At 38.4% G+C, this 27,901-nt stretch overlaps 2 protein-coding genes across 4 annotated transcripts in view; one reads left to right on the plus strand and one right to left on the minus strand.

Annotated features, from left to right (window-relative positions):
• Window positions 1-1,234: 1,234 nt before the first annotated feature.
• LOC128011585 (myosin-7) overlaps window positions 1,235-27,901 on the plus strand; it is a 121,053-nt gene continuing 94,386 nt past the window's right edge. Inside the window, exons 1-43 of one of the 3 annotated variants that reach the window (XM_052594160.1) lie at window positions 1,235-1,357; window positions 1,585-1,721; window positions 2,089-2,192; window positions 2,672-2,815; window positions 2,947-3,103; window positions 3,270-3,297; window positions 3,516-3,612; window positions 4,111-4,203; window positions 4,291-4,354; window positions 4,449-4,547; window positions 4,690-4,793; window positions 4,871-5,009; window positions 5,088-5,206; window positions 5,298-5,447; window positions 5,931-6,101; window positions 6,205-6,384; window positions 6,691-6,823; window positions 6,912-6,982; window positions 7,288-7,375; window positions 7,489-7,606; window positions 8,285-8,408; window positions 8,509-8,645; window positions 10,048-10,303; window positions 10,421-10,663; window positions 10,755-10,931; window positions 11,588-11,733; window positions 11,843-11,933; window positions 12,017-12,406; window positions 12,552-12,678; window positions 12,867-12,985; window positions 13,537-13,733; window positions 13,821-14,004; window positions 14,081-14,246; window positions 14,360-14,484; window positions 14,584-14,699; window positions 14,779-14,971; window positions 15,336-15,539; window positions 15,696-15,821; window positions 15,946-16,116; window positions 16,213-16,317; window positions 16,404-16,499; window positions 16,664-16,801; window positions 17,136-17,316. In XM_052594160.1, coding sequence (XP_052450120.1) covers window positions 1,622-1,721; window positions 2,089-2,192; window positions 2,672-2,815; window positions 2,947-3,103; window positions 3,270-3,297; window positions 3,516-3,612; window positions 4,111-4,203; window positions 4,291-4,354; window positions 4,449-4,547; window positions 4,690-4,793; window positions 4,871-5,009; window positions 5,088-5,206; window positions 5,298-5,447; window positions 5,931-6,101; window positions 6,205-6,384; window positions 6,691-6,823; window positions 6,912-6,982; window positions 7,288-7,375; window positions 7,489-7,606; window positions 8,285-8,408; window positions 8,509-8,645; window positions 10,048-10,303; window positions 10,421-10,663; window positions 10,755-10,931; window positions 11,588-11,733; window positions 11,843-11,933; window positions 12,017-12,406; window positions 12,552-12,678; window positions 12,867-12,985; window positions 13,537-13,733; window positions 13,821-14,004; window positions 14,081-14,246; window positions 14,360-14,484; window positions 14,584-14,699; window positions 14,779-14,971; window positions 15,336-15,539; window positions 15,696-15,821; window positions 15,946-16,116; window positions 16,213-16,317; window positions 16,404-16,499; window positions 16,664-16,801; window positions 17,136-17,147 — 5,802 coding nt within the window. In that variant the 5' untranslated portion in view covers window positions 1,235-1,357; window positions 1,585-1,621 and the 3' untranslated portion in view covers window positions 17,148-17,316. Of the gene's footprint in view, window positions 1,358-1,584; window positions 1,722-2,088; window positions 2,193-2,671; window positions 2,816-2,946; window positions 3,104-3,269; window positions 3,298-3,515; window positions 3,613-4,110; window positions 4,204-4,290; window positions 4,355-4,448; window positions 4,548-4,689; window positions 4,794-4,870; window positions 5,010-5,087; window positions 5,207-5,297; window positions 5,448-5,930; window positions 6,102-6,204; window positions 6,385-6,690; window positions 6,824-6,911; window positions 6,983-7,287; window positions 7,376-7,488; window positions 7,607-8,284; window positions 8,409-8,508; window positions 8,646-10,047; window positions 10,304-10,420; window positions 10,664-10,754; window positions 10,932-11,587; window positions 11,734-11,842; window positions 11,934-12,016; window positions 12,407-12,551; window positions 12,679-12,866; window positions 12,986-13,536; window positions 13,734-13,820; window positions 14,005-14,080; window positions 14,247-14,359; window positions 14,485-14,583; window positions 14,700-14,778; window positions 14,972-15,335; window positions 15,540-15,695; window positions 15,822-15,945; window positions 16,117-16,212; window positions 16,318-16,403; window positions 16,500-16,663; window positions 16,802-17,135; window positions 17,317-27,901 lie in introns of those variants that run through there. The other 2 variants (XM_052594152.1, XM_052594153.1) reach the window with 2 other exon arrangements.
• trpc4apb (transient receptor potential cation channel, subfamily C, member 4 associated protein b) lies at window positions 18,594-25,426 on the minus strand. Its single transcript, XM_052594161.1, has 19 exons — window positions 25,228-25,426; window positions 24,830-24,958; window positions 24,612-24,728; window positions 23,523-23,580; window positions 23,354-23,409; window positions 23,121-23,249; window positions 22,665-22,866; window positions 22,371-22,556; window positions 22,143-22,285; window positions 21,538-21,666; window positions 21,382-21,440; window positions 21,187-21,288; window positions 21,018-21,101; window positions 20,836-20,926; window positions 20,291-20,431; window positions 20,069-20,180; window positions 19,868-19,980; window positions 19,442-19,648; window positions 18,594-19,351 (listed from the first exon to the last, which is right to left on the minus strand). The coding sequence occupies exons 1-19, from the start codon at window positions 25,348-25,350 to the stop codon at window positions 19,214-19,216; spliced, it is 2,319 nt and encodes a 772-aa protein (XP_052450121.1). The 5' UTR covers window positions 25,351-25,426; the 3' UTR covers window positions 18,594-19,213.

Genomic DNA, 27,901 nt, shown 5'->3' on the forward strand with positions numbered 1-27,901 from the left:
GTGTGGACGCTCTTTCAGTGCTTGACCACTGGCAGATCACTCTCAGTAATTTCTAAGGGAAACAAAACAGAGCACCGCCTCTTTAACCACAAACCCATGCCAGACAGCTCGGCTATCTCTGCACGGAATGCCGGCTATTGCGAACAGGAGTTGTATTCTCTTCTATTTTCGGACTACATAGTGTGCTCTGGACTCTGCTAGAGGACACTTATCTCAGCTTTACCCCTCAAGGTCGACAGCTTCTGAGGCGCCTATTTGCTGAGGAGGATCTGATTGTATCAGTAACCGAGTATGAACATCATGCATATCTTGTGTGTTATATTGAACATAACACTAGTCTTTCAACAAGTCTGTCAAATAAGGCAAAGACAGATACCCTTCTAACACACACACAGAAATGGACTGCACCAAGTTTCCTAGATAAGAAGTTAAATCCTTATCTCAGAAATTAGTAATAGGAGCCCTTCCATTATAAGCACAGATTTCATCCCTTCCCAATACCATATTTCATCCTGTCATAACAGTTTAAGCCAACTCTTAAAAATCCCTTGATAGTTCTTTGAACTAATTGGCCCATGTTGTATGGTGTGCAGTTTATGTGTACATTTAGCAAGTAATAATTTTATAAGTATAAATATTTATATCTATATTTATATTTATATAGATAGATAGATAGATAGATAGATAGATAGATAGATAGATAGATAGATAGATAAACAATTTGATATGCAACTTATATGTATTATGCTACATTGCTATTATGCTACAAAATTGTTTTATAATGCTAATAAAACTACAAATATAAATACATTGCCTTCGTGTTAGGTTCATACTGTTACTTTCTTTACCAGAAGTAAACGCGTCTTTTCTTGCGCGGCAATTTAGCGATAATTTAACTACTGTTGTAACAGAAATATCGTCTGGAAAACGCCGTTGCACAAAATAACCTTCTTCCCCTCGCCAATCTTTTACTGTCCTACAGGGGTCCAAGTCGTAATTAGGGCCTGACCCCTCCAAAGAGATTTGCATTTTTATTGTAATCACTTTTTTTTGCCAATTATAACATCACTTATAGAGATAGAGAGGTCACGTATTTAACCTCTTGACAACAGTGTATAAATCACAACCAACAACAATGTCGTTTTAAAAATAACCCCTTACATTACGGTTCCTCAAACCTGTTTGCCTTTTGTGAACGCGCGGGGTTGGACCGCACGGACGCGCAGCCAATGAGCAGCTGACCCCACACGGACACATGGGGATATCTGACATATCTCTCCAACTCTGACCTTGAGGCAAACAATAAAAGAGGACCGGGCCACTTCTTTCGAGGCCAACCCGTTTAGACATTACTGAGGTTAGTATTCAAATGCACGTGTTTCCACAGCGCTGTTTGGACAGGGCGTCGTGCTTTGCATGCGACGAAACGTGTAATTTGAAGAAGTCTCTCGATATTTTTTTTTTTACACAAATAGGCCTACTTACCAAGATTTTGGATTAGAGTTTTTTTTTCTGCACATGCCTATGAAAAACACAACAAAGTGGAGAAACCTTTCTTCTAACAAAGTTTCTACGACGTTACAGGTGTTTGAGCGCAGGTCCGGGACCAGAAGCGTTAATCATGTCCCGCTTTATGGAATTGAGGGATTTTGGAGATGCGGCCACATTTCTGCGTAAAACCAACCTGGAACAACTCGCTGCTCAGTCGCATGCATTTGATGGTACTGTCACACATTATTGGTGCAATATAGAGCCTTTCAAAATATTTAAATAATTGATTTTGAAATAATATCCTATTCTGGATGAATGGGTTAGCTACACATTGAAATTAGCATGTGTTATGCATGTAAACACCAGAATACTGACAATTCCAAGATATTTTGCAACATCAGCTACATGCAAAGCAATGTAAAATACATCTACATCATATTCTACACAGCCTAATAACAACAACAACAATAATAATAGTAATAGTAGTATTTTTAATTGATTTAGCAAGCATAAGAGGAAATTTACCATGGTATGTAATGTTTTTAGTTACCTGACAGTTAATTTCTGAAGAAACACATACTGTACTTCTGTGTGCAGGGAAGAAACGTGTTTGGATTCCAGATGAGAAAGAAGCCTACATTGAGGTGGAGATCAAAGATACAGATGGAGATAAAGTCATGGTGGAGACCAAAGATGGAATGGTCAGTGAAGATAGTTGCTCTTTTTCTTTTCTGTGACAATGCTTATATATATATATATATATATATATATATATATATATGATAATATTCATATTATATAAGATAATATTCTTAATCACTGTTTGTCTAGATTTAAGAGGAAAATCTTGAATCTTTTTTAACTCATGGCAACTATTTATTCTTATATATTATTTAAGCAAAAATCTAATCATATATTTTTTCATGCAACAAACAAAGACAAATCTAGGTATCTTTAAAGGTATTTTTACAATAGAAAAAAATATACAGATTTCTTTTTTTATTGCAGTGTACATCAAAACAATGCTGTGTATTATATCGTATTTAGCAACTCAAAGAGAAGTTCAGCAGACTTAAGTGATGAATTTTTTTTTTAATTGAAGTAACTATGCTTGATCTAATATGGAAATCAAAAACATATCAGAAGGTGTTGATTAAATTCTTTAATCTAATACTGACAGATGTTAACGGTGAAAGAGGAAGACATTCAGCAGATGAATCCCCCGAAGTTTGACATGATTGAAGACATGGCCATGCTTACGCACCTCAACGAGGCCTCTGTTCTTTTCAACCTCAGCCGTCGCTACAGTTTCTGGATGATCTACGTGAGACACCGCATTATCATTTACTGCTAAACAGCTGTCTGTAACTAAAAGAGGTTTAAGAATAACTTGAGACTTTTGGATCATTTCGGGTCTGTCTCAGTCTTAATGCGTGTGCTTCTGTCTGTCCGCAGACATATTCAGGGCTGTTTTGTGTGACAGTTAACCCGTATAAATGGCTTCCCGTCTATTCTCCTGAAGTGGTTGCAGCATATAAGGGAAAGCGTCGGACAGATGTTCCCCCTCACATCTATGCCATAGCAGACAATGCCTACAATGACATGTTAAAAAGTATGTTATGAAACACATTTCACTTTTGATCTCAATTTCCATGTCTTATACGTTGCATGTATTTTGATTCAGAATACTGTAGATCAAAACATAATTGTTCAATTTAATGGCCTTCGTTTTTTAACGCACATTTAAAGTGATCTGAGCTGTTTTTTTTCCCCTGTAGATCGTGAAAACCAGTCAATGCTTATCACGTAAGTGACCCTCCATTACCCTAATACATCTCTATTCGACAACTATTAGGTCCAAAAGATCTGAAATCCTTTTTGTTCATTATTTAATCATGAAGCGGTATAAAAAAAAAATGGGTTTTTATCATTTTGAAAAGTTTTCTTTTTTTCTTCTTTAATCTTCACATCTTGAATTTAATATTGTTTCTTGTATATTTCACATAAATTTTGTCCATGCCTAGTGGAGAATCCGGTGCTGGCAAAACAGTCAACACGAAACGTGTAATTCAGTATTTTGCCATTATAGCTGCTCTTGGCGATGCAGGGGGCAAAAAAGGAGTAAGGGCAGAAACTTCACTTCTGTCTTTTTGTCATCACCCATCCTTTTCCTTTGTTTTTGTTTCCCTTCGAGTTTTATTTTTGCTCCTCTACATCCTGTTTTTGGCGATTTTTAATAATGTCTGAATGTTTATTTATTCCTTTTGGACTGACAGACATCCTTTTAACCGATAAAGAGTGACCCTCAAAGTTTTGATACCCTAGTTTTGTATTCCCGTTCCAGTATGTTTTTATAAACCCTTTTTATACCACTCTTTACATTGCCCTTTTCCCTTTTCGCAATGTCTCTCCTTTTTGTCTCTTGCTTTTAACATTTTAAACTCCTTTTTCATTCTTTGCCTTTTTGAAAAAAAAAAACCCAGACTTCATCTATTTTCCCCTCAATCATGACGGATAATATTTCATTTTCATTTCCATTTGGTTGCTCTGTCCTACTCGTAGATATAATTTTGGTGTTGGATTCAAAACTCACAATTTTTTGGTTTCCAACATAAATAGGGTACATTAGAGGATCAGATCATTGAGGCAAACCCAGCTATGGAAGCGTTCGGCAATGCAAAAACCCTGAGGAATGACAACTCATCCCGCTTTGTGAGTGAACATCATAAGAGGAGCACAGCATCTCATTTTCTTTCAGTATTGTTCTCCGTCTCACTTCCATCGCTCTCTTTAACACAGGGCAAATTCATACGAATCCATTTTGGTCCAACAGGGAAACTAGCATCTTCTGACATTGACATCTGTAAGCGGAGCTAAAAAAATATTCCTGTTTTAATAGATTAAATATACCATGTTTCCTTCAAACCCTGTTCTGTTTCACATTCTCTTTCATTTAGACCTTCTGGAGAAATCCAGAGTGATTTTTCAGCAAGCCGGAGAGCGAAGCTACCACATCTACTACCAGATCCTCTCACACAGGAAACCAGAACTCCAAGGTATTCAGAGGAATCCCCTAAAGCATGACTACTATTTAAGCTGAAGTCTATACCAAGTATAGAAATCTGCATGCCTGCAATATTACATTCCACAGTGCACTGTGTGACTTAAAAACCAAACTTCTTCCATCTTCCATCACAGACATGCTGCTGGTGTCATCAAATCCCTTTGACTACCACTTCTGCTCCCAGGGAGTTACAACTGTGGACCACCTGGATGATGGAGACGAGCTGCTCGCGACTGATGTAAGTACTGCCTGTAAAGAGATTCTTAGATACTAATTATTCCACATTAAACACCGAATAACCACTCACCTCTCTAGCATGCAATGGACACCCTTGGGTTCACCCCTGAGGAGAAGTATGGCTGTTACAAGATAGTTGGTGCTATCATGCACTTCGGTAACATGAAGTTCAAAGTGCGGCAGAGAGAGGAGCAAGCAGAGGCGGACGGCACTGAAAGTAAGAGCAATCGTAAGCAATGTCAGTGTTTTCGGTTTAGTGTCTTGATTTGGCTAAGCGTTGTATTTTTTTAACCAGGTGCAGACAAAGCCTCCTATCTCATGGGGATCAGTTCAGCTGACCTCATAAAGGGACTGCTTCACCCCAGAGTGAAAGTGGGCAATGAGTACATTGTCAGAGGACAGACAGTTGAACAGGTCAGTTTGGTCCGAGTAATGAAGAATTGGCTTCGCCTGCTGTATAATTTCGTCTTGCAGTGAGAGTAATTGGGCTTTTGTGTCATAACAGGTGACCTATGCTGTTGGTGCTTTAGCCAAAGCCACATATGACCGCATGTTTAAATGGCTGGTGAGCAGAATCAATAAAACCCTGTACACGGCTCTTCCTCGTCAGTTCTTCATAGGAGTGCTGGACATAGCAGGCTTTGAGATCTTTGAAGTAAGTCAGCTGATTACTGCAATCCAACTGCTTACGACTCTCTGCACGTCACATGTGGATCTTAAAGACAGAAAACTAGATTTTTACCAAATGACAATGTCTTCTACACCACCTTGCAGTGATTCAAAAAAAAATTACTTTCATAAACTGGTTCTTGCTAGTGACGCAAAAATATGCATTGCAAACAACTTAGTCCAATTAACAGCCAAATGACTTGAGTCAGACCTTGTAATGAATCATTCAAAACACTCATGAACTCACTATTCATTTACCAAATGAATCAACAAGAAGTTATTATTGCAACTGAAGTACATAGTTTGGGCCCTGTTATTAATGTATCTTTGCAATGTACCAAGTCATAATGTTTCCTGTATAAATTAGAGGAATAGCTAAAAGAAAGTGACTCTTATATAACCAAACCCTATTTATTATTCAGTCCGCATTGTACCTTAAAGTCTTTCTCTTCTTTTTTTTCCTGAACAGTTCAACAACTTTGAGCAAATGTGCATCAACTTCACCAATGAGAAACTGCAGCAGTTTTTCAACCATCACATGTTCATCCTAGAGCAGGAGGAGTACAAGACCGAAGGCATAGAGTGGACTTTCATAGACTTCGGATTAGACCTGCAGGCCTGCATTGATCTCATTGAGAAGGTTGACATAGATTTATATATAATCCCATGAAAGAATGTGTATCTGTGTAAGATAATTACTCTGAGCTACTCTATCTGTTACACCACTCGTGCATTGTTTGCAGCCAATGGGTATACTGTCTATTCTGGAGGAGGAGTGCATGTTTCCTAAAGCCACAGAGAGCAGCTTCAAAGCTAAACTCTATGATAATCACCTTGGCAAGTCTCCCAACTTCCTGAAACCAAGGCCAGACAAAAAACGCAAATATGAGACTCACTTTGAACTGGTGCACTACGCCGGAGTGGTGAGTGGAAATAACTTCATATTTACACACATATTTCAAGGCTATTTTTACCACTGCATACAACAGTCTTTAGTCTTATAAGCTAAGAGTCTTTATAAGCTACATAACTGGAGCCAGTGGAATTTGTTAAGCAATTTAAAGTATGCATTGCCGCCATAGAATGGCACCATTTAAGTAACAGGGATAGTGTGGACCATGCTGAGGTTAAGTGCCTTGGTCACTGACAAAATGGTGGTAACTCAAAACTTGATCACTATAATTCACTTAAAATGTTATATTAATTCACATGCACATGTATGTTGTCAGGTGCCATATAACATCAGTGGATGGCTCGACAAAAACAGAGATCCTCTGAATGAAACAGTGGTGGGAATCTTCCAAAGGACGTCAAACAAGTTAATGGCAACCCTCTTCGAGAACTTCATCAGCTTGGATTCAGGTGCATATTATAACAACCGATATTCAAGAGTTAATTCCAATGGACGTGATTGTACTGAGGTGTTTAACATGTATACTTACAAGTACAGAAGCAAAGCCAGGGAGCAAAGAGAAGAGGAGGAAAGGGGCATCATTTCAAACAGTGTCCCAGCTGCATAAGGTGGGTCAAATGATATCTAAATGCACCAGAAAAGCCACTTTTCACTTCTTGAAATATCTGCAAATGTTCAAACTATATAGATATTGGAAATGTCTTGGGAGAGTGAGCCAGTTAAGACTTGCAGTGATGTTTAGGTAATCTGACCCATGAACATCACTTTAAGTCTGTGCTGGCTCAGCTTTCACCAGCTACAGATTGAAAGATGCAGGTAAGAGTAGTTAACATCACCGGTGTAGAAACAGTACACTGAGCATGTTGCATTATGGACTGCGTGTTGAATGATCTTTCCTTCTCTATCACTCTAGGAGAATTTGAACAAGTTGATGACTAATTTGAGAAGCACTCAGCCTCATTTTGTACGATGCATTATCCCCAATGAGACAAAGAACCCAGGTACAAAAAAAGTCACAGTGCAGAGGATGAATGCATTTGTTGTAGAACAAGATCTCCATAAACCGTTCGTATACACATCATCAGTCTTCAGTTTTTGTTCTTGTATCTGATAGGGATGATGGAGCCATTTCTGGTTCTGCACCAGCTTCGCTGCAATGGAGTCCTGGAAGGGATCCGCATTTGCAGGAAGGGATTTCCCAACCGCATTCTCTATGCAGATTTCAAACAGCGGTTCGTTTTTTCTTTATGGGTCAAAACTGTAATTACATCAGCACACATGGAACTAGAAAATGCTGGAATGACATGAATAGAATTTAACCCATCTATCTTTGATGCTACCCAAGTCCCTTTAAAGAAAATCTGTTCACTCGGCGGCCATATTTGCTACACCTCCAGGCAGCTATTTTTGGGCATCCAAGACCAAGTCCTATGTAAATGAATGGGGGAATCCTGAAATCTCAAAAACTGCTTGCTGAACTCACAATTTGATTACTTATTTCAAATAAATTTCAATTTCAATGAACTACCCTATAAATGTTGTTCCTTACGCTCAAATAGCATTAAAAAAGCATAATTTTCCTATCTAGACCATAAATGTGAGTCTCTGGTTTTTATGAGAATCAGAGCAATGACTTAACACTCAGCCATTGGCTGTTTTATTCAGAAGGTGGAACTATTCCACCATATTGCGCATTGCAGTTTCTCCCATTCAGAAGTAATAGGAGTGAATCTTCTTTATATACAGTATCTATAGTCTTTGATTCTACTACTTTTCAAACTCAACTTGCAGCTCTGTATCTTGTTTACTAGCTTAATGAAAAAAAAGGAATTTAAAAGTCAATTCTGATTGGCACTTAACCCTATAATTAAGATGAATAAAGATGAGATTAAACCTTCATGATTTACCAGTTACCGTATCCTGAACCCTTTGGCCATCCCAGAGGACACATATGTGGACAGCAGGAAAGCTGTAGAAAAGTTGCTTGGGTCTCTGGATATCGACCACACGCAGTACAAGTTTGGCCACAGCAAGGTTGATTATTTCGTTCTCTCTCACTCTTTTCCAACTCAGTATTTTCAGTTCTCTGAAACTCATCCTAGGCTACACTGACCTGTGAATCTGTGCTCTTCAGGTTTTCTTTAAGGCGGGACTTCTAGGCCAGCTGGAGGACATGAGGGACGAACGTCTGTCTGAGATCCTCACCTTGCTGCAGGCCTTCTGCAGGGGCAAACTCATGCGGATGGAGCGCAGGAGGATGATGAAAGAGAAGTATGTGCCGTTTGGAGGTTCAAATCATGACAATAGTTAGAAAGTGTCTAAATGCAAATAGTTGCTTTTACTCACTTACTAAAGAAAGTGTCAGTTTGCAGCTCTCGCTTACTTGAGCCCGTTATAAGCACTTGTGAAAAACTGCTGAGAGTGTGCACAGTCCTGTGAGCCTGCAAATCTATGGGAGGAATGTCCAAAGTGCATGCAGACTATGTCGTGGCGTGTGTCCGGCGTGTGTCTGTATGTTTTGTACGTGTGTGAGCGGTCGCTACAGAAAAAGCCAGTTAAACCCCCTCCACCCCAAATGGCATTTACAAAAGCAGGTGTGGAGGTAGGTCATGTATCCCGCAAACACTGCACATACCAGTTGTTCATGGTTTCTTAGCAGAGTCACACCTCCTGTCTTTTTTATAAATAACCCTCTTTTGTCCAGAAAGGATATGTCTGGAAGCAGGCTGAAAATGGCTGAAATGCCATCCCAGGTGACAGGGTATTAATGGGTTCAGCTTTAGATAATCAACAACTTCTACCTGACCTTTGACTGTCCCTGATTGTGTCGCCGCTTCAGCAATGCGGAATTGATTTACTCTTTAGGCATGTTCAGTATCACGGTGGGATTACTGATATAGAACACACGAAACAATGGCGTGTGGCAGCCTGGCCCTATTTGGTGCTAGACATACTGAGCTAATTTAGAACAACAAGGGGCGGGGAGTGTGAGGTGCAGGCTACAAAATACACGGGGCTTCTTTTATTCTTGGACAAAAGAGCAAAGTTTGAAAGAGTTTAGAGAAAGTACAAAAGGCTTTATCTTGATACTCCTCAATTAGGCTTGTAATAATATCTTTTGTTGAAATTTACAATGTATTCATCTGATGTTCTATGTGATACTTCCTAGATCTCTGTTAATACAAGCACCAGGGTCAATGACATGATTCACATTTTGTTCTAGATCTATTCATTTAAAACTGTTTTGTGACTTTAATACACTGCTTCTATGATGCATATTTGAAGAAATGAAATTCATTTTGATATTTGATGATGAGTCGAAATAAAAGAGCATTACAACTGTCCTGATATCGGACGGAAAAACAAAATGAATAATAAAAATTCATTTTAAAATCATGAAATTCTTTCTAAAGAAAGGTTTGTGGTGCAATCAACATATACAGAGAAAACAAAAGTTAAAACTTAATTAATTAAGAAATATGAATTTTATATAAAACATATATTTTTTAACTTTTTTGGAAAACTGATTAATATACATTCCATGCACTTAGATGTAAGAACAATGCTATTATATTATAAGGTGGTTCCACCACAAGATATTTTTAAGAGTTTCTTGGTTGGTTTTGAAACCAACATTATGTAATTAATCCACCGTCTCATTATCTTCTCTCAGGGAAGCTCTGATGGTCATTCAGTGGAACATCCGTGCTTTTCATGCCGTCAAGAACTGGCCGTGGATGTGTCTGTTCTTCAAGATCAAACCCCTGCTGAGGAGCGCAGCTACAGAGAAGGAGCTGGCGACACTGAAGGAGGAGTTCCAGAAGCTAAAAGAGACTCTCGAGAGGTCTGAGGTGAAGAGGAAGGAGTTTGAGGAGAGACAGGTCTCCTTGGTGCAAGAGAAAAATGACCTCTCCCTACAGCTTCAAGCGGTTAGTGTCAGAGTTGATTCACAGCACTGCAACAAGTTACAAATCAGAATCACATAGTTTCTAACATGATGATGTCTTCGTGATCATATCTTGATGCATCATGCATTCTGACCCTAGGAGCAGGATAACCTGGCCGATGCTGAGGACCGCTGTAACCTGCTAATCAAGTCTAAGATCCAGATGGAGGGGAAAATTAAGGAGCTGATGGAGAGGCTTGAAGACGAAGAGGAGGTTAATGCCACCATTTTGGCCAAGAAACGCAAACTTGAGGATGAGTGTATTGAACTGAAGAAAGACCTGGATGACCTAGAGATTACTTTGGCCAAGGTAGAGAAGGAAAAACATGCCACTGAGAACAAGGTAACTGACACGCTCAAGGATGGCGAAATGTTGTCTGCATTTGATGCTTTAATGAACTGTTTAACAAGAACCTTCTTTTTACTTATCTAAGGTGAAAAACTTGTTGGAGGAAATGGCTGTACTGGATGAAACCATCCTCAGGCTGACAAAAGAGAAGAAAGCACTGCAGGATGCTCATCAGCAGGCTCTGGAAGACCTGCAGAATGAGGAAAACAAAGTGAACATGCTGTCCAAGGCCAAGATCAAACTTGAGCAGCAGGTGGATGATGTGAGTATGAAGTGGTCTCAGTTAAACCCTATGAGACAAACTTAAAATAAGCCTGTGTTTTACTCACCCTCGAGCCATCCTAGGTGTATATGACTTTCTGCTTTCAGACAAATCTAATCCAATCTAATATAAAAAATTGTCCTGGCTTTTCCAAGCGTCATTATTGCAGTGCAGTGGTTCCCAAACCTGTCCTGGAGTACCCCCAACACTGCACATTTTCTTTGTCTCCCTAATTAAACACATCTGATTCAACCCTGCAGTGTTGGGGGTACTCCAGGACAGGTTTGGGAACCACTGTTGCAGTGGGTGGGTTTTTCTCTTTAACAGTCCAATAATAAATATGCGCATCCATAATAAAACGTGCCTCACATGGCTCCAGGACATGAATACAGGCCCCCTGTAAGCCATTCCATGCATTTTTGTAAGAACAATATCCATGTTTCAAACGTAATAAACAGAAGAAAGTCATATACACCTAGGATGGCTTGAGGGTGAGTAAAACACAGGTTTATTTTCATTTTTGGGTGAACTAACCCTTTAAGAGTCCATAACAATCAGTAACTCCCTTATCACGGGGCAGATTTACAATTGCAAATGAAATGCTTATTAGATTAGACACAACTCAATGTTTATTATTATTTTCCCAACTGCAACAGTTAGAGGGATCTTTGGAGCAAGAGAAGAAAGTGCGGATGGATCTGGAGCGAGTGAAGCGGAAGCTTGAGGGAGATCTAAAGATTTCCATCGAGTCCTCCATGGATTTAGAGAACAGCAAACAGCAGCTAGAGGAAAGACTGAAGAAGTGAGATTTTACAGACATTATGCAGTCTTAATGTTGCAAATGGAAGCACTGTGCTGTGCTGTTTGATCAAATGAGCTCTAATGAAGTCTGTATATGGTCTTTTCTGAAGGAAAGACCTTGAAATGGTTCACATAGGTGCAAAGATTGAAGAGGAGCAAGCCTTGGTTATGCAACTGCAGAAAAAAATTAAAGAATTACAGGTAATTATCTGGCTAATGACCAAAAATCACGCATTTGCATATTGAGTTATTACTATAAAAGTATTGTGGTAAACTCTTTACAGACACGAATAGAAGAGCTTGAGGAGGAACTTGAGGCTGAAAGAGCAGCTCGATTAAAGTCGGACAAGCAGCGTGCTGATGTATCAAGAGAACTGGAGGAGTTAAGTGAACGTCTGGAGGAAGCAGGAGGTGCTACCGCTGCCCAGATCGAGATGAACAAGAAGCGGGAGGCTGACTTCCTAAAAATGCGGAGAGATCTGGAAGAAGCCTCACTGCATCACGAAACTACTATGGCCATGTTGAGGAGAAAGCACGCGGACACTGTGGCTGAGTTAGGGGAGCAACTGGACAACCTACAGAGGGTCAAGCAGAAGCTGGAGAAGGAAAAGGCAGAAATCAGAATGGAGTCTGAAGATCTGGCATCTAACCTTGAACATCTCTCCAGAGCCAAAGTGAGACATCTCAATGTGCTTTACCTGGTTTCTGAGACAGACTCGTAATGCCACTGTCTTATCATCCATGAACCTCATGTTTAAAACATGAACTGGGTTGTTATATGCCAAATGAGAGAGTTAACAGAAAGACTGTTGTTTGCAGGCAACCACAGAGAAAATGTGCAGGATGTATGAAGACCAGCTGAATGAGTCTAAAACCAAGGTGGAGGAACTCCAGAGACAGCTGATGGATGTCACCTCTCAAAAAGCACGGGCCCAGACAGAGAGCGGTCAGTGCCCTGCACTATCAAAGAGAATGAAGATCAGGAGCTAGAAATATATAGAATCTCCAATAGAAAATAAGATAAACTTTTTTTATAGAAACAAGTGGCAAAACTGAGTTCAAATAATGTAAGAAAAAAAATCCACTGGCACTTGCTAAAGGCTTTGTGTTCTCTTTTTGGTCTTATGTTAACAGCTGAGGTCAGTCGCAGACTGGAAGAAAGAGAGGTTTTGGTTATGCAACTGCAACGGACAAAGAGTGCTCTCAGCCAGAGCATGGAAGAGCTGAAGAAACAGCTAGAAGAGGAATGCAAAGTGAGACAGACTTTTACTACACTGGATGCACTTGTGCTAGTTCTAACCGAAATTATTTAATGTTTGCTGAAGAAAGACAGGAAACATAACAATATTGTGACGGACAAAAAAAGCATTGGGGAAAAAGCCTTTAGAAGTTGATGTATTTTTGTACACTACTGATGAAATGTTTGGGATCTGCAAGATGGAGGGTAAGAAATGAATACCTTGATTCTAATAGGACACACTAAACTGATTAAAAGTGACACTAAAGACTGACTTCTGAAGTATCATTACCTAAATTATGGATGCAGAAAATTCAGTTTTAGCATTTAAGGAATAATTATAGTAAAAATTTAAAATATATTTTTGATTGTAATATTATTTTAAAATATTACTGTATTATCGTATCTTTGATCAAATAAATGCAGCTTTAGTGAGCATAAGAGACTTAAGGATTATTACAAATCTTGCTGACCCCAAACTTTTAAACAATAGTGTTTATATATTCAGTATATTCATCTCAAGTGTATCATATTTCAAATCATACTGGGTTTGTGTTTATGTACCAGGCAAAGAGCAGTTTAGCTCATGCGGTACAGTCATCCAGGCATGATTGTGAGCTTCTGAGAGAGCAGTTTGAGGAGGAGCAGGAGGCCAAATCTGAGCTGCAGCGTGCTCTGTCTAAAGCCAACGCCGAGATCGCACAGTGGAGGACAAAGTATGAGACTGATGCCATTCAGAGGACAGATGAACTAGAGGACGCCAAGTAAGAGATCACTGTGCTCTCAGTCGGTGTAGCTTTGTGTCAGTGAATTGCTGATTTATTTCATAAAACTGATTTGTCTTGCTTCAGGAAGAAGCTGATTGCAAGGCTCCAAAGTTCTGAGGAGGCAGTGGAAGCCTCCAATGCCAAATGTGCCTCGCTGGAGAAGACCAAGCACCGCCTGCAGACTGAGATCGAGGACTTGATGGTTGATTTGGAACGCTCTAATGCTGTGGCCGTTGCATTGGACAAAAAGCAGCGCAATTTTGATAAGGTCAGGATGACCTGATTTAACCAGGCATTGTTCATATCTATTTTCTACTAACACATATTCTTATTACTATGTCCAGGTCCTGTGTGAATGGAGGCAGAAGTTTGAGGAGACCCAGGCCGAGCTGGAAAGCACTCAGAAAGAGTCCCGTAGTCTGAGCACAGAGCTCTTCAAGCTCAAAAACTCCTATGAAGAAGCCCTAGACCAGCTGGAGACAATCAAACGGGAGAACAAGAACCTGCAGGGTACAAAGACTGTTCATATACTCCAGTAAAGGGCGTATTTGTGAAATATAAAGATTCGATTTTGGACAAGAATGATTTTCAAAATGAGCCCAACCAGTATGTTTGTTTTGCAGAGGAAATTATTGACTTGACTGATCAGATTAGTCATGGCAACAAGACCATCCATGAGCTTGAACAGATGAAGAAGGTGCTGGACCACGAGAAGAGCGGCATCCAAGCAGCACTGGAGGAGGCAGAGGTGATGAATATGAGCTGAAATACCAGTCGATGCTCACCTGCGGACATTAAGAATTATATACTTTGCTAAAAAGCTAATGTGCATCTAATTCTGATTTAGGGCACACTGGAGCATGAAGAAAGCAAGACCATACGCATCCAGCTGGAGCTCAGCCAGACTAGAACTGAAGTTGAAAAGAAACTTGCAGAGAAAGATGAAGAGATTGACAATCTCCGGTAAGGGAAAAAGACAAGAAAACATACTATTAAAGTTCCAGCATATAATTAAGTCACATGAAACTATTTATCAATGCAGTCGAAACCATCAGCGGACTCTGGACACCATGCAGACCACACTGGATGCAGAGATCAGGGCACGTAATGAAGCAGTCAGGGTCAAGAAAAAGATGGAGGGAGACATGAATGAGATGGAGATCCATCTGAACCATGCAAACAGACAAGCTGTGGAGTCTCAGAAAATGGTGCGCAACCTACAGCTTCAAATCAAGGTGAGACAGAAGGACTGGTTGCATCAATATGCAGGTTAAAAAGATCATCAGCTATATGGAAGAACTCAACCTTAAACTGACACTGGAGATAATCTTTAGGGATGCATAATATAGTGGTTTTTTCAATAATCATTATCCATTGATATTGAATATTTCATTGTCCATGCTCATTTCATTGAATTTTACATTTTAAACATACACTTAATATGAAAACAATTACCAGCTTATCTGTATCTACCAATATCTTAATATCAATTCATGCCTATTGATTTGTATCCCTCACAATGAAATCGTTATAGAAATAATCATTTCAATTAAGCATGTTAGTGCTCTTTTATCGAGTGCAATTGGTTTGTCTTCTCAGGACCTGCAGTTAGAGTTAGATGAGTCTATACATCAGTGTGAGGACCTGAAGGAGCAGATGACGCTCACAGAAAGAAGAAACACCCTGCTTACAGCAGAGTTGGAGGAGCTGCGTGGAGTGGTGGAGCAAACCGACCGCATGCGTCGAGTCGCTGAGCACGAGCTTCTGGAGTCCACTGAGAGAGTGAACCTGCTGCACGCTCAGGCAAGTCTCACTCAGTTTAACTCACGTTTATTTGTATAGCGCTTTTCACAATACAAAAACGTTTTTAGTAGTAGCTAATCAGTGGTGACTATCATTAATCATTAATGCTATAATTAAACATGCCAATCTCACCTGTCAATCCACTGACCTCTACAGAACACGGTAGTGTTGAACCACAAGAAGAAGTTAGAGAGTGATCTGTCCTCACTGTCTGGCGAGGTGGACGATGCTCTGCAGGAGTGTCGTAATGCTGAAGAGAAGGCGAAGAAGGCCATAACTGATGTAAGATCCTACCGGAACAACAATAGTGTGCATTAGTGCCTGCCCACTTTTTCATCTGCGTTGGTTCCAGAAGAATTTTTGCCGTTTGATAGTACAGCATTTAACTGAATTTCCCCCTCATTAGGCAGCCATGATGGCAGAAGAACTGAAGAAGGAACAGGACACCAGCAGCCACCTGGAGAGGATGAAGAGGAACATGGAGCAGACGGTTAAAGACCTGCAGATACGTCTGGATGAGGCCGAGCAGACTGCGCTGAAGGGGGGAAAGAAACAGATTCAGAAACTGGAAATTCGGGTAAGCAGAAAAATGTCTATTTCAGCTTCAGTGAGAGCATGTATATAACACTATTTACGGATGAACCTGCATCTGTGGGAACATTTCCATCCTCAGGTGCGAGAGCTAGAAGGAGAGCTGGAGTGCGAGCAGAAGAAGAGCGGAGAATTTCAAAAAGGACTACGAAAATATGAGAGGAGGATTAAAGAGCTCACTTACCAGGTATTAACTCGCAGGACACACGTGAAAGAGCGTGAAAAACTGTGTGTGTCATCTTCAGTGCGTTTAAAAGACTGTTCTGTCTGTAGACAGAGGAGGACAGGAAAACTCTCCTGAGGATGCAAGACCTGATTGACAAACTACAGGCAAAAGTAAAGAGCTTTAAGAGACAAGCCGAGGATGCAGTACGTACCTCCTGTTCATTTACGCTGTCAACTTTGTGAATTCATTCATTGGGACAAAATGGTGTTTGAAAAGAATATATCATGTGACCTGTTAAACATTATGGCACTGTCCACTTTAAAGGCACACAGATTTCAGAGATCTGTATTTTACTTTTGTATGGCAGGAGGAGCAGGCCAACTGCAATATGTGTCGATTCAAGAAGATCCAGCATGAGCTGGATGAAGCCGAGGAGAGGGCAGATATAGCCGAAACTCAGGTCAACAAGCTGCGTGTGCGCACCCAAAAGACTCACGTCGTCAAGGTAACACACACTCATACTTAAACAGATCGATCACCCAAAAATGAGATTTCTGTCATCATTTACCTTTTTTATTTTTTCATCCATACAATACATTTTTATAGGGGTCCAAAAACAACACTGGACACCATTGACCCATTTTCATTATTTTGAGGAAAAGGAGAAAGAGAGAGAACATGAAGACATTTCAAAATATGCTCTTTTTTTATTCCACAGAAAATGGAACAATGAAAATAAAAATGACAGAGTGTTCATTCTTGGGTGAACTCACTCTTTAGGTGTGAATAAACTGAAATAATAAAAGTATAATAATAAAAACATACTTTTTTGTTCACAGATCGTGGAGTGAAGACTGACTTAAGCCAGATGACTTTTAAGAGTCATATATCGTGTGACAAGTACCTTTCCTTTCATTTTGGTTTTGGAAATGTTTAATGCTTACTGAAGGTCAACGCAAACTGATTTTTCTTGTTGTTATTGAAGCCTTCAAAGATAAAATGCTGATTTTAAATGTCAAATAGTAATCTTGAAAAGTTTTTTTAAACGTTTGTTCATGTCTTTCCTGGAACGGTCTCAGACTTCGCAATGTTTTGGAAAATCACAGTGTCATTACAGCTGAAGAGCAGCACGAGGAAACAGCTTTTTGAAACTGGACTGAGTTTAAGGACCCACAGGGTATTTAAAAAGCTATTTGGACATGATAAATTAATGCCTAAACGGAAATGTTTGCTTGATCATGTCAAGTTGCACAGAAATCAATTTGCAATAAAAATGCTAATGGGTTCGTTTTTCTGGTCCAGCACAGCCTGTCACCAAATAATGTACCAAACCTGCGCTTCTAGTTTTAACAGTGGGTTAATTGATCACTTTTGTGTTCCTTCCAGGGATGAAAACTCATGAATGGTCAGAGTCACAGTCAGTCAACTAGATTTTTACATTTTTGATTATGATGATTTCAAATTAAGTAAATGTAAATTATTTAAAATGTAATATTATCTGGCTGCTACAAAAAGAGTTAATCTTACTATGGTTCTGCTGGTCTCTCCTTTACCAGTTTACACACTGTTGTATCAGCAGGAAACTGACAAAAGACCAATTAGATACAATGTAATTAGAATTTAACATAAAGAGATAAAACCCCCCAAATTTAAATTCTGTCATTACTTACTCACCCTCTTCTCGTGCTAAACCTGCAAAACATTTATAAGACAAATTTAGATATTTCTGATGAAATCCGAGAGCTTTCTGACCCTGCATAGAAAGCAGTGGAACAGACATGTTCCAGAAAGGCCCAGAAAAACTTGTTGAATAATGTAATTTTTTGGTTTTCTTTGAGCACAAAAAATATTCTTATAGCTTCATAAAATTCAGGTTGAAGCACAGATGTTAAATTAACTATTTTAATGATCTCCTTACTACCTTTCTGGGCATTGAAGAAAAGAACAAAAAGAACAAAAAAGATCATTCCATCCAGAGTCTCTGAGCAATGCCAACTTTACTCAAGTTCCCTGGTCAGACTGAAGAGAAAAAATATATAAAAAAAAGACCAATGGAAAGGGCTATTGTTTTTGCTTTATGGAGAAAGTACAATTACATAATTTTATTTTATCAGTACAGAAAACAAAAATGATACATTTCACTTAAAAATAAAGTAAACCTGGAAAACTTAATGTATTTTAATTTATCACTCTTTTACAAAAATATTAGTTAAAATCTTAAACCTGGCTCTATATCCCTACGTTTCCATAAACTGATTTTAACAGATGAATTAGTACCCATACTCACAGAAACATGCTTGTGATAAAACAAGATCTTTATTTTCTTCTGTTGATTTTGTATTTAAGTTTGCGGCTGAAATTTTTAATTTTAGGTCGAGTGAGAACTACGTACATAATAACATAAATATACAGGCAGTATGTAAACTAAGCTAATCACCAATATTAGACATTAGAATGCCCCTGAATTAAATAGAGTTTTTTTGCAGTAAGGAACAGAGGGCAGTGAGGCTCTTCCGGACTACTTCCAGGAGTTTGTCATGTCTGAATGCGTAACTTGACAAGCCAACCTACAGGAGGCGAGAGAATTCAGCACTAGAAAACAAGGCAGCTGTAACTCTACCAACTAAAAAAACATCCAGACCCTAGTGCCACTGCAAACACAAACACACCTACAGTGGCATTACATATTCCCACGCACATTCACTTCACATTTAATACTTTGAGCCAACATACATTCATGCTATCGAACACGAGCAGATCAATACCCTCAGCACCAAGAATACCCAGACACACACACACACACACACACACACACACACACACCCCCATTCTGTAATGCATCTGTATGGACTAGGTCTTATAAACTTGATGCCATGATGTAATTCTGATGTAAAGAGAGTCCTCTCAGTCTCTATAGTCACAGCTCCAGGAAGTCTCTGTCCAGGTCCCTGTAGGCTTCATCGATGTAGGAGGCAATAGCACAGCGTGAGCTTCTTCCAGAGGCCAGAAGCACTGAGACCGTCTCCTTCCAGTAGGTGAAGGGAATACAAGAGCTCTGTTTTTGGGAAGAGATAGAAAAGTTTATGGCTTTAGAGCTCACAACCATGAGAGGATATCAGTATTTGGTCAATGGAGCCGAGCTCACGTTCTCCAGGCAGGTGCTGTCCTTGTCCTTGTTGAGGTAGTGGTGCTGCCAGAAGCGCAGCAGGTTGTGGAAGTTGTTGAGCAGGCAGCCGGGGTATTTCTCAGCATATTCCTTCTCTCGCAGAGCGCTCAGATAGAGAGGCAACTTATCCCGCCTCCGCGCCAGCATCAGAACCACCAGACTGGTGTTCAGGCAGCTCACGTTCTCCTGTGAAGGATCAAAATCATGCCAATCGGTTTTAAGGGTCAATAGTATAGAATAAAACAAAAAAACAGTAACACTTTATTTTATGGTGTCATTGTTGTTGCACCACTCTTGCTTCTGCTCATGTGTCAGCGATTACCCTTCCCTGTGTCAGTACTGGCACTCATGCTGTAGGATGCCGAACCCCGACACACAAGAAAAAAAAAAAATCGTTTAACTTGCCTGAGTGAGGGTTTGGACATTGACGATGCTTGTCAGTCTGAAAAGGAAGGACAACCTGTTTTCCACTTGAGCCATGTAGGACAAGAGGCGACACTCTGAAAACACTTCAACCACTGAGAAAGAGACAAAGAAACACATCTTTAACACTCTGTAACACTCGCATCCATCTCTCAATGAACTGTTCGGGCATTTGGGTCAAACCTTTGACATCATTGGTCTGGCTCTCAAAGCGGTCCAGAGACAGGACGATACATCGCACCAGCATGTTGGAGTCTACCAGAGAGCTGTTGATCTGAGTCAGGAACATCTGAAACTGAGGCGTGAAAGGGAGAAAGACAGATTTGAGTTACTGGATCATTTCAGTGTGTCTGCTATTAAAAAAAAATTAGTAATAAATCACAAAGGGTCCGACTGTAAACCCACCTTCTCGTCTGTGTTGACATATTTGTTAAATCTTTTGAAGGCATCAATGTTGAACTTCATAAGCTCACCAAGTAGGTCAAAGTAGCTCTGAAGGACATCATGTGATTTGCAGCCGCTGTCGATGATGCAATATAAAATATGCTGAAAAAAGAGAATTATGCGATGACTTAATAGTTCCATAACTGTACACTACCTGGTTAAGATTTTGAAAGTTATTGAAAGGGTTATCTTATACTCACCAAGATTGCATTTATTTGATTACAAACACAGTAATATTTCAAAAACTAGTACAGAAAGTACAGTTGCATCTCAAGAAACATTTTTTATTATTAGCAAAACAGCTTTGCTGCTTCACATTTTTGTGGAAACTGATTAAATTTTTTTCTGGATTCTTAGAAAAAAAAATAGCATTAATTAGAAATAAGAGTTTTGTAACCTTCAATTTCACTTTTAAACAATTTAATGTATCCTTGCTAAATGAATTTCTTTCAAGCCGTGTATGTTCACACAGGTAATGTAATGCATTACGCTCATATTTTGCTCACCTCTAACAGGCCTCTTCTGAGAAGGAACACTTGATCAGCATATGACGGCGTTCCTCTCAGAAAACTCTCCACGGCTCTTGCCTGCCAGAACCTGAAGCGAAACATGGAGAAATGTCAATCTCAAGACACAAGATATCCATTAAGTGTAAGAAAACATTACAAAATCTAACTAAAGATTTCACCTGAATGAAGAATCAATTGGCTCTTTCTTCATGACTGAGATTAACCGTGTAAGAAGACCCTTTTTACCATCGCAGACAAGGTTCCTATAAACAAATTGAACAATTAATATAAACCAATTAATAAGCAGTTCGGAACTTAAGTAATATGATATGAAGAGCGTCCCCATGCCTGTCTGTGTTATTCAGTGCTTCCATTTCAAAGACGTTTGCATTCAGGTAGATGTCACTCAGTTCATTCAGTTCCTGTCCACTCAGAAGAAGGTATTTATTCCTGTGAACAATAAAAAAAAAAATAAGTTTCCTATCAGACCAGTTTGACTTTTCTCAGTTGGAGCATTTCCTTGCATCTCTTTGTGACACTCACTCGTGGTGGTCACTGAAGCTCTGCAGAAGCCGGAGGAACTGGATCTTGAAAGAGATCTCCTGATGAAGAGGGGAAAACTACTGTATTCAACCGCTGTAACCATCCAGATGGAAGAGTCTTTTAAATAATTCAGAGGAATAAAGGGCTGCTTCTTACCGGACTGCAGTCACAGTTCTGGTTCTGCCGATGTAGGACGTGTCCAGAAGCCTGCCTTCTCCAGATCAGCTTATCAAACAGGTTATTGAGACCTGGAATTAACCTGAACTCTGCCAACATTCGGTGAACCTGAGTCACAAGAGTAAAAATCGAAATATCATTCAGAAGTTAAGGTTCAGTATGATTTGTTTTTATTTTAAAAGACATTAAAGTTGCTGTTCGTTCTTTCTCGAGCAATTCAGCACAGAAAGATGAAAGAAATGTACAAGAAATGTATGTACAGATGTATAGAAAGCTGCAAGAAATGCACAATTCAATGTCATGATAATATTTTTTTAATATTTATTTGATCCCACTGGTATAAATGACTTTAGAAATATATTTAAATAGAAAACAGTTACTTTAAATTGTAATGTTTTAATATAACTACTGTTTTGCTATACATATATAGATACATACACACACAAATTCAAACTCTTAATAAACAGACAGGTCAAGCTTAGTCAACATTATTAAGTGACTGCTCAGTTAACTAGTAGGTCATCCTGACTCATTCCACGTCATGTGTATTAAAATTCACAATCACTTCAATCCCATCACATTACCTGATTTCTCTGTCGGCCCATAAGAAGCACACACAGCACATAGAGAACCTCCACTTTGTACATGATCTCGTGTACGATCTTCATGGATTGGGGCAGTCTGTGTCTGAGCAGACGAGAGGACAGGGAGCTCTCATCAGATGACTCTGAAAGACAGCCAATCAAGACTTGGTGAGACCAAATAATGCAGCTAACGCAAATACCAGAGCGGGAAAGAGAGGAGGACCTCACCTGTACTGCTCTGCTCTGCTTCTTCAATTGCTAACTGCATGAGAGCATCTACAACCAATGCATTGTCAAGCCAGCTGTGCCAGTCCTCCAGCTCCAGTCGGGCGGAGGCATCCGCCGCCTCTGTAACTTTCCGTGTGGCGAGCTTACACAGACGCTCAATGAAGCCTGGGATATTGACCAGAGTCACTGCAGAAAGATCACATGACACTGTAAAATGTATAGTGTTATTTTAAATGAGGGCATTTATAACCCATCAGCATGTTTTGTGGATTAACTGCAGTTGTGTTTTCTAACCCTGGTTTGTCTCGGCGCGTGATGGGCATGTGCTGGTCTTTTGCTGGGTGCTGCGGGCCAGGAGGGTGTGTTTGTCATCTACATCCACGTCTGGTTCTGATATGGTGACTGAGAGGATACGACAGAAGTTGGCCAGCTGCTGCTGGTTGAAGCTCTGGACCAGACTGGCCAAGTTTGGAATTACTTCAAGCTGGATGATTTCCTAAAATTAAATTAAGATTTATTGCATTGCTAAAGTTCAGATAGCACTTTTCTGAAGTTTAATAACGCTTTTAATACATTTTACAATGCCAATTATTACTGTAATGGCACACACTGAATTTTCAGCATCATTATTACCCCAGTCTTCAATGTCAGAAATCCTTCAGAAATCATTCTAACATGCAGATTTGCTCAATTTCTTATCAATTTTTTTTTTTGTGGAAACTGATACAGTGTATGTGCTTTGGCTTTTACCTTTCGAACACTCAGAATGTCCTCAATAAGGGTGGCAGTTTGTAGGAAAACCTTTTTATTGGACATGAGACTGAACAGGAACGTGACGAAATCCTCCCTTGCTGCAAGGCTTTTTGTAACGCCCTCGGTCTGTCAGACAAAAACAGAGGCTGTTATTCATAAGGAAACAAGCTAAATAATTCCGAATTATTATTTGCATCCTTCCAGAGTCATACACATTGTTTTACACTTACACATATACAGCAGTTGTACAGAACACTTAGACAATCCTTGATGAGATCATCACTCACTGAAAAGAATGAAGCAAACCTTTAATGACTGGGACAGCATTACTAAAAACCAAGTTTTATTTCTGCTCTTAAATTATGTAAATAAAGACTATTATTTTTTAAATAAGCTTACGTATGGGTAGGTCTCCCTGTACTGTGAGCGTTGGCCGCATCAGAATCTCTACAAATAACTGCAGATGAATGACAAGAGCATAATGAGTAACTAACAAATATGCATTCTGCAATTATGATAATTATGGTACCAGCCAAACTGCTTTCTTTCAGAGTGAAATATTCCAAGTTGGTAAAATTCAGTTTGTGCTGTTTTTTTCCACACCGCAAGAGTGGAATAAGAAGACAAAGCTAAAAAACATGTAACAGCACTTGATGAGAAGCTCGTCACTTAAAGTGAGTATCAATCTCATAATAAATCATGTGTTACAATAATTTAGTGACGGATAAAAACAGAGCATGATGGAAAATTTCACAATGGAATTATGGGGAAACTCAGTATATCAGAGTAACAATTATTTATAGCACAAACTCTGCTTTGACTTCATTTTTGAGAGTGTTCATTTCTAAATGTACAGCTACTGATCTGTTTAATATAAGAAAACAACTGCATTATTATTAATTTAAAAACTTTCTAATATGCCGATTTGGTGCTTAAGAAACTTATCTATGTAGAAAATGTTCAGATGTTTAACATTTTTGTGTAAACTGATACTTTTTTTCAGGATTCTTTGGTGAACAGAAAGTTCAAACAGTATTTATTAAAATTGAAATGTTTTGTAATATTTGCAGTGTGTTTACTATACATTTTGAACAATTTAATGATGAATTTAATGCTGTGTTTGACACTATATCAACCACAACATTCTTTTGAGCAAACTATTATGTTGCCACAATTATGTTGGCATTAGTGGAATCGAAATGGCATGGTTCAAATCTTACTTTTCTGACCATCATCAATTTGTAGCAGTGAATGACGAGGTATCATATCGATCACAAATACAGTATGGAGTACCACAAGGCTCAGTACCATGAGCGCTGCTTTTCACGCTCCTTATGGAGTATTCTTTTAACTCAAGACAGTTTGTACAATAGTGTACATTTTTGCAAGCTCTCGGAGCTCTTGATCAATCATAACTAAAAACATCACTGAATACAATTAAACTTATTTTGATCAAGATGAGTAATATTTAACTACAAAAAAACTCACATCAACTCCTCCAAATAAGTCAAACGTATATGTATTTGGAGAAATCGACTCCTGCGGTGTTTTGCGCTCCTCTGTGACAAATGACATAGCCTCCATAGAAAGCAATGATGACAGATCCTGCACAATCGCAAAACAAATCACTTAACATCTGATAGCAAGTTAAACAAATGTACTTAAGGAGATGCATTGTGTAAACAGACAAGGGAAGCTTTGAATACCATGACCGTGCTGTGAATCTTAGAGAGATCGCTGTTGGGATGGCTGCTCTCGTGAAGTCTCCTCAATAACACTGGTATCCCCTGCCATTGAGCTCTTTTATCTCTCTCTTCCAGCAGAGCCACAGGAAACTGCATTTGACAACACAATCACAACACTTGTCAAGCACTGCAAATACACTTCAAATAAGACAAACGGGTCAGACACTATATTATTTCTCTTCTTAGTATCATTGATTGTTTTAGCACTACGTAGCTTAGGCAAGTGATATCGTCTAAACGCTGTATATTTTAGTTTTAAACCTATTTTATATCCTTGACTCTTAAGGCCCTCGTATGTAAACAGTGTCCAAGAATCGATTTGACGACCGTTCAGACCTTCATATAATTTAAGATCTCACCTGAGACCCTCTAGTCAACCCAACACCCTTGATTTGGCCCTGTCTGATTTTATTTAAAATGTTTTTGCATGAATTTCCTCTTCTTGTTTGGGTCCGTGAAACCCCAGAGCTCGTTGTCGCCATTGCTGTTCCTCTGACGTCGTAACGTTGAGAAGTTTCCACGAACGCAGCGGGGACGACAGAGTCAATACTGCTCCCTACTGGACTGGCGTGGAAACTACAAGCAGCGGAATACGTGTTACTGACCACCAATGTCTCTACTGAATCACAGCTGTGCAACTCATTAATGATTAAATGACACACCCTGAATACACACCTATATTCCAACGTTCAAAATATAAATGACAAAATATTAATTTCAAGATGCAAGAAATGTAACTGTAGCTGTATAATTTAATTATACATATAAAGAAATTCATAGACACATACAATGCTTATTATGGGCATAAACCACATATTCATAATCATCCATTCATTTTGAATTTTAACCCTGATGCATGTTCTGTTTAATGAAGAAAAAATACATTAAAAAAATTCGTGTTTATTTTAACTTAGAAACAACAATAAATAATAATGAATTAATAATAATAATAATAATAATAATATATTATTCGTTTTTTAACTATGGAACATTTAGTATGAAATCACACACAAACATTAATAACAAATTCTACTACTTCTAACAAAAATAATAATTAAATCAATAATTCATGCTTCAACTCTGAAGAATATATTTAATCAAAGCTTTTAAACTTTCATAATAATAACTAATTATTGGCAGTCAATAATATTAAAAAACACAATATTATTATTATTATTATAGATTTTAAATATTTTGAAACTAGTGAACAGCAAGCATTTAGGATTATTTCTTTGTTTTATTTTAATTTTAAAAAATAATTTTATTTTAATTTTAAAATACATTTTTAATTTTAATTTTAAAATACATTTATAATATTCATTTTAAAATAAATTTTTAATTTAAATTTTTATAAACATATTTTAAACCATTAACATACTGCAATTGTTATGAACTTGTTTTATGAACTTAAAAATAATGTCATATTTTCTATTATATAATTTAAATAAATTAAATAATTAAATTAAGTTTTTAATTCATGGTATCCAATACAATGGACAGATGTATTTTCTGTAATGTAAAGATTGTATTGTTATGTGAATGTATCTGTAACATTTGTGGAAAGAATACAGATATATAGATAATATAACATATAGTAATATATTTTTTTCCTGGTCCACCTACATTTACTGTACACAGTACACTGTAAAAAATGACCTGATCAAAAAGTTATGATAACTTATATATGTCATTAAATCAAACATAAAAAAATGTGTTTTGAAATTTCAACTCAATTGTTTGAGTTTTCAGTCTTCCAGTATAGGTTCATAAGTTACTTCAATGAATCACAAATTCCAGGTGGTTGAATGAACTTGCCATTTTCCATCCTCTGCACTTCAGTAACTGTCTGGTTCAGCTCAGCTTCTAAATCTGACCTCAGAAGACTACAGAGGGTAGTCCGGACTGCTGAGCGAATCATCGGTTCAACTCTCCCATCTATTCAAGAACTGTACTTATCCAGAGTGAGAAAAAAGGCTGTCAAAATTACTCTGGACCCCTCACATCCAGCACACTCCCTCTTTGAACTGTTGCCATCTGGTCGACGCTACAGAGCACTGAGCACTAGAACGACCAGACACAGGACCAGTTTCTTCCCTCAGGCAATCCATCTTATGAACAGCTTATAATAACGGCGGACACACTACACTTTATATTTATATACACACACACTTTATTTATCTAACACACATACTTAGTATACACTTAAATTTTGCACACAATATATATGTACATACATAACTTCATTTTGTAATATACTTGCCTACAATTGTCATTTGTATATTGTTATTCACTCTCTACTTATTTGTATTTTTTATTCTTTTATTATGTGTTTTATGTTCTGTCGCTGTCATTCTGTTGTACTGCGGAGCTTCTGTCACGAAAACAAATTCCTCGTATGTGTACATACCTGGCAATAAAGCTCATTCTGATTCTGATTCTGATTCTGATTTTAAACTGAGTGGGAGTGGGCGTGTTGCAGATTGAGTGGAGGACAGCTCTTTGCGCATGTGCGGGGAACTAACGTACCAACGAAGACAGGCCTAGAGACGAACAAGTTTACGCGCCAGCAAGCAATCAAACTTAATTCGGCCAGGTGCCTTATTTTTTAGAGGTGTGCGATACCGCTAGATTTGGTATCGATCCGATACCAAGTAAATACAGGGCCAGTATCGCCGATACCAATACCAATATCGATACTTTTTAATAATTAAGGTGGATGCGTCTTCAACCTAAATCTAAATGAATTTTCATGACTTTTAATTTGTTTTTGTGATTTGCATTTTGGGTTATTAATCAGTACTACGAAAGCTTTTGTTCAGAAACAACTTTTGGTTACTTCTTATTTATTTAAATAAACAAAGTTACAAAATGATTACTTCACAAATATAAAAAATGTAAAAACAAATTCTCTTTTCAACTAGCATGTTAATAAAAAAATGTTTCTCCTCTTGTGCACTTCTTTTCAGGATTGTTTTCTTAAAGTCACAACGTTTTACTTCACAATGTAAAACAAATTCTCCTTATACAAAATTC

This window comes from Carassius gibelio, chromosome B23 (assembly GCF_023724105.1).
Source record: "Carassius gibelio isolate Cgi1373 ecotype wild population from Czech Republic chromosome B23, carGib1.2-hapl.c, whole genome shotgun sequence".
Lineage (NCBI taxonomy): Eukaryota > Metazoa > Chordata > Actinopteri > Cypriniformes > Cyprinidae > Carassius > Carassius gibelio.